Source organism: Homalodisca vitripennis, unplaced genomic scaffold (assembly GCF_021130785.1).
Source record: "Homalodisca vitripennis isolate AUS2020 unplaced genomic scaffold, UT_GWSS_2.1 ScUCBcl_10293;HRSCAF=19108, whole genome shotgun sequence".
NCBI lineage: Eukaryota > Metazoa > Arthropoda > Insecta > Hemiptera > Cicadellidae > Homalodisca > Homalodisca vitripennis.
In genome coordinates, this window is record NW_025786410.1 from 12,056 (window position 1) to 17,382 (window position 5,327).

General features: G+C 35.5%; 1 protein-coding gene across 1 annotated transcript; it reads left to right on the forward strand.

Moving 5' to 3' along the window:
• Positions 1 to 248: 248 nt before the first annotated feature.
• Positions 249 to 3,538, forward strand: LOC124374820 (the record flags this gene model as incomplete). Its single annotated transcript, XM_046832969.1, has 3 exons — positions 249 to 600; positions 1,568 to 1,812; positions 3,019 to 3,538. Coding segments are annotated over exons 1-3 (1,117 nt in total), but the record flags the coding sequence as incomplete, so codon positions are not given.
• Between the last annotated feature and the right edge of the window lie 1,789 nt (positions 3,539 to 5,327).

Here is a 5,327-nt window from a genome sequence, read left to right on the forward strand (position 1 = left end):
CATTATGTCATCTTTTCCTTTTGGAATCTGCTCTATCGGAGTGAGATATAAAGGCATATTGTGTACGGGCAATTGTAAAAGCTGGTTCCACTCTAAATGTCTGAATTGGTCAGATAGCAAAAATCAAAAAACTTAGTAAAATAGAAATAGAAACTTGGCTGTGTGTAAATTGCAAATGTAATAACACTATTGAAACAAAGCTTGAGAACCTGTTAGAAAATAACAATTCCACTCAACCACAATCTACGATGGAAGATGTTCATACTAAAATACAACATTTTGAAAATACAGATGACTTAGAAACCTCTCTAACAATAGCTGCTGAAGCAGGAAATGCCCTACTAGCAGAAAACAAAAAACTCAGGCAGGACCTGCATGCTTTAACACTAAGAAATTCCCAACTGGCAAAACAGATCTCCAACCTAAATACTTTGTCAGAACTAACATATCAAGCTAAGATAGAGAAACTTGAGTCACAAAATGAATCCCTACTCACTAGAAATGTCATGCTAACTGATGCACTAACAGAAATTGAGAACCAACTGAAAGAGAAACAATTACAAGTTGCATTAGAAAAAGCATTTGAAGAACAAGACGCAGGCAAAGAAAAAATAATCAATATCCTTGAAGGAAAAATCAAACAGCTTGAAGACAGCATTAAAAAATTAAACAGTATAAAAATATATATATATATTTATATATATATATATATATATATATATATATATATATATATATATATATATATATATATACAATAAAGAAGAAGCTACTGCCATTGACTCCGGAACCCAGACGAATAATCTTGACACCCCTAAACCAAGCGATACATCACATATCCTGGTCGAACTAACAAAGCTAAAATGTCGACATGACCACATGGAGTCAACAATAAATGATTTGCAATGCAAACTACAAAACACAATGTCACCTGCAGAGCTAACTTACAAAACATCTCCAGCTAAACAACCTCTATCACCAAATTGCACGAATAAAAAATTTAAAAAAACAAGAAACAAAATATCTTCAGTACCTCGCTACAGGTAGCAAAAAATAAAGAACTCCAAGAAATAAAGAAACACAGAAATGAAACCGTCAAAAAAACAACCAGATAATAAAATTGCCAAAGAGTTTGGTACTTTTCGTGTACAACACAGGCCCCCAATTACAGCAACACAACTTAAAGGTAAAACGCTTGAAGAATTTTTAATGGAACACCTACAAGAAGTGACAAGAAAAAAAAACAATCAAACTACCAGACGTTTGCTCAGGACAAAAATTCCAGATACTAGCGCTTCAACTCATTTTTTATAAGACCACCACATGACACAGAAAAATACATGACAACACCAAACCGGATCATGATGCAAGACAAGACCATACCCTGCTCCTACCCCAATACGCAACATAGAGTTAACAAAATTAAACCTGCTAGAAACCAATGTACTCCTCCCAAAAATATCCTAAATAAACAAAAACCAACAGATGCAGCACCCAAAAAAAAAGGAAAGACCCACAATTTCTACAAAAAAAGACACTTCACTAACAATACTACATCAAAATACAGATCGAATCTCAAATAAAATAGATATGATGACTGACCTCCTCACCAATACCTATCCAGATGTCCTCATAATAACAGAACACGGCCTCTCAAAGTCAAATCTAGAAAATACCAACCTAGAAGGCTATACACTAATAGAGAGTTTTTGTCGAGAGCACCACCAAAAAGGGGGAGTGGCGATACTAGTGAAAAATGAACTTAAGAACTACGCTTCTGGACTGGAAAGAAACATACATAGCCAGGAACTTGTATGTGAGCTGTCTGCAATAAAACTGACAATAAAAAAACAAATCACATACATTGTCGGAATCTACAGACCAAACACGAATTTGGACGAAGCCATTGACATCTTATCTAGCACTATCTAGCACGCATCTTATCCATGTATACCTACATGGAAATAGCCCAGTACTGATAATCGATGACATCAACATTGGACTGCCTTGAGACAAATAGAAACAACAACCAACTCCAAGAGACCCTTAATTCATACAATATCACAAGACATCAACTACCACCTACACGTATCACCCCGAACACTGCAACTTCCATTGATATGGTCTGCTCCATTCAAATTCCCTGCAAACCAACAGTCAATGTCATTAACACTTTCATATCCGACCACACAGGACAACTGGTGACACTGAACAACAACAAGTTCAATCCAATAGACCAAATTATGTATAGTAAGACATTTCACTGACAGAAACTTGGAACTGCTTAATAGGTTACTCAAACAGGAGACTTGGAATGACATTCTCAGATTGGAAACGGTAGAAGACACTTATAACACATTCCTAAGAACTCTGACGTATAACATGGATGTAGCATGCCCACGTACTCGAACTCGCAAGAGGAAACCGCAACAGCCAACTGTACTTAACCAAGAGACAATGGAAAAGCGAAATCAGTTTCCTAGCTGCACAGGAAAAAATATCTGCTTACTGGCTCACATGAAAACAAGGCTAAGGCAACAGAAAAGAATAAAGAATACGACATTCATCTCAAAAACCAAAGGAAACTTAAGAACATCTGAAACACATTAATAAAGCAGAAAATAAAAGCAAGGCAATATGGAATATAATTAATAAGGAGAGATACAAAAGTAAAAATGGTAATGAAATGATAAAACTTAACAATAATGGAACTTTAATTTCAGATCCCATAAAGATAGCAGATCACTTCAATAAATTCTTTGCTAATGTCGCTAATAACACCCTACTACAAGCTACATATGACGGTCACCTAGTTAAACGACCTTCCACTATACACAACATTCAAGACACGCTTACTCTCTAACCGACAACTAAACAGGAAGTTAGGAAAAACTATACAGACAATGAAACAGAAAAACTCAAGCTGGTTTTGACGACATCTCGACTAAACTTATTAAAGCATGTAAAGATCGTCTAATATTACCTCTGATCAACATAATAAATAAGTCATTCGCACAGGGCATCTTCCCAACAAAATTGAAGTTAGCTAAAGTGTACCCTAAACTCAAAAAAGGGGATCCAACACAACCCAGTAACTATCGGCCAATATCCCTACTGCCTGCAATATTCAAAATTATCGAGAAGATTGAGTTATCAAGACTATTAAACCATCTCAATACTAACAACCTTCTTCCCCAAGAACAACATGGCTTTATGGGAGGTAAATCTACATCAACTGGACTGACAAGCATTGTCAAATATTTAATAAAAGCAATAGACAAAGGAGATACAACAACTGCTATTTTCTTGGATTTTACAAAAGCTTTTGACTGCTTAAGCCATGACATGCTAGTGAAAAAGTTGAAGGCTCGGGGAGTGGTAGCGAAAACTGCTGACTGGTTTACGAGCTACCTAACGGACAGAATGCAAACGGTAGAAATAAGAAGCCCAACACCAAGGAGTGACAACAAAAACTACCTCGACACCACTGGCCAATCAGTAGAGGAGTCCCACAAGGCTCAGTTTTGGGCCCCATACTGTATATAATTTTTTGTTAGTGACTTCCCTGACTACCTCAGAGAATACTGCTCTATGCTATTGTATGCTGACGATACAGTACTCCTGTTACAAAACAAAAAGCCCACCAGACTGGAAATAGACTCATATATAGCTATTAATATGGCAATAGAAATATTGTCAAGCCAACGATCTAGTACTGAACGTCACTAAAACTCAGCAACTAATACTTGGACGAAGCAAAGGAGAAGTTTTGTTACTACCAGAGGCTGAAAGAATGCAAAATGTAAAGTACCTTGGGACTAGTCATAGACGAAACTCTCTCCTGGAATGACCAAATAGACCAGCTATGTGGAAAACTCAGTACATTATTTGTATGTGCTAAGGAGATTAAAACAAGTTGGTAGTCCAGAAATAATTAAATGTGCATACTACGCTCTCTTTGAAAGCCACCTGAGATATGGTATAGCCATCTGGGGCTGCTCCTCGAAAACTAACACTAACAGGATATTGGTGCTGCAAAAGAAAGCAATCCGTATAATTTCAGGATTAGGACCAATAGATTCATGCAGGGAAGCTTTTAAAAACTTAAATATTCTAACAAACAGTTGCCCTATTCATATTAGAAGTAACTGTCCAAATACCAGTCAACAAAAACATACAAGAAGAGGAGATGTACATTCACACAACACAAGAGCAGCAAACAATTACTCACTTCCCTCTCATGGATTGACTCTATTTGAGAAGCAACCTACTTATACGGGCGCCAAATTCCTGAACATACTACCGCTGAAGTTAAAAATCATACTGCAGACAAACAGCAATTCAGAAGGGAACTAACCAAGATGGCTCCAAGAACGTCCCTTCTACTCAATTGAAGAAATTTCTTAAACTGAAGAACTGATAACTTATTTACACTGTACACAAGACCATCGTAAACTTTATTAACATGTAACCTTTTATGACACCATTCTAATCTTGAAATGATTTATGAATAAAGGAATTTCTGTCTATTGTCTATTGTCCACCGCATTAAAAAAAAGGTAAACCAGATAACCAATTAGTTAAAAATTTAAATTGAGGTTTTCTATGTCTAACTGAAAAAAGTATTAGACTGTTTAACATAATATAACTTATTAAGAAAAATCTGTTTTTTTAAAAAAAACATTTTTGCTGTATTTGATATGTAAATATAAAACACCCCCCCTTAGTGTTGTGCTTTATTTTAACAAAACCAAATTCATTCAGGTTATTTTCTTTTTATTGTGTTTTATTAAATTAAATGTTATAAATTCTTAATGTATAATTTTAACTTTAATGGGATTTACTGCTTACAGTGCAAACGTTTTCCATAGCAGACTCTATCTATGTTTAATATAACAGGTTATCCTCCAGGTGTTATCATTGTGGTACAGAGACGAGTTTTATTGTGTTGACAGGACATGTTCTCTAATCAACTGCGACAATAATGTGTATAGATGTAAGTTGTCACTGTAACAATAAAAGCCTGTGTTATTGGTTTGAACACACCCAAAGAGTAACTGTGTTCTCTCGTATAGTGTTTGGCATGCCCTAAAAATTACGTTGTATTTTAAAAGTTGAATGACAGTAATGGGTTATCACGAGAGGGGCGAACTAATTTGAGGTATAAAACCTAAGACTTTATAATAGTTAATTTTACTAAAAGGGTGTTTTGCTCTTTCTTATCTGTCTGTATCTCTATCTGTTATCACGAATACCTCAAGGACTAAATTGAATATAGAGATCTTCCAAGTCCCTTGCAATGGACGAATTTATTTATACCGTAGACA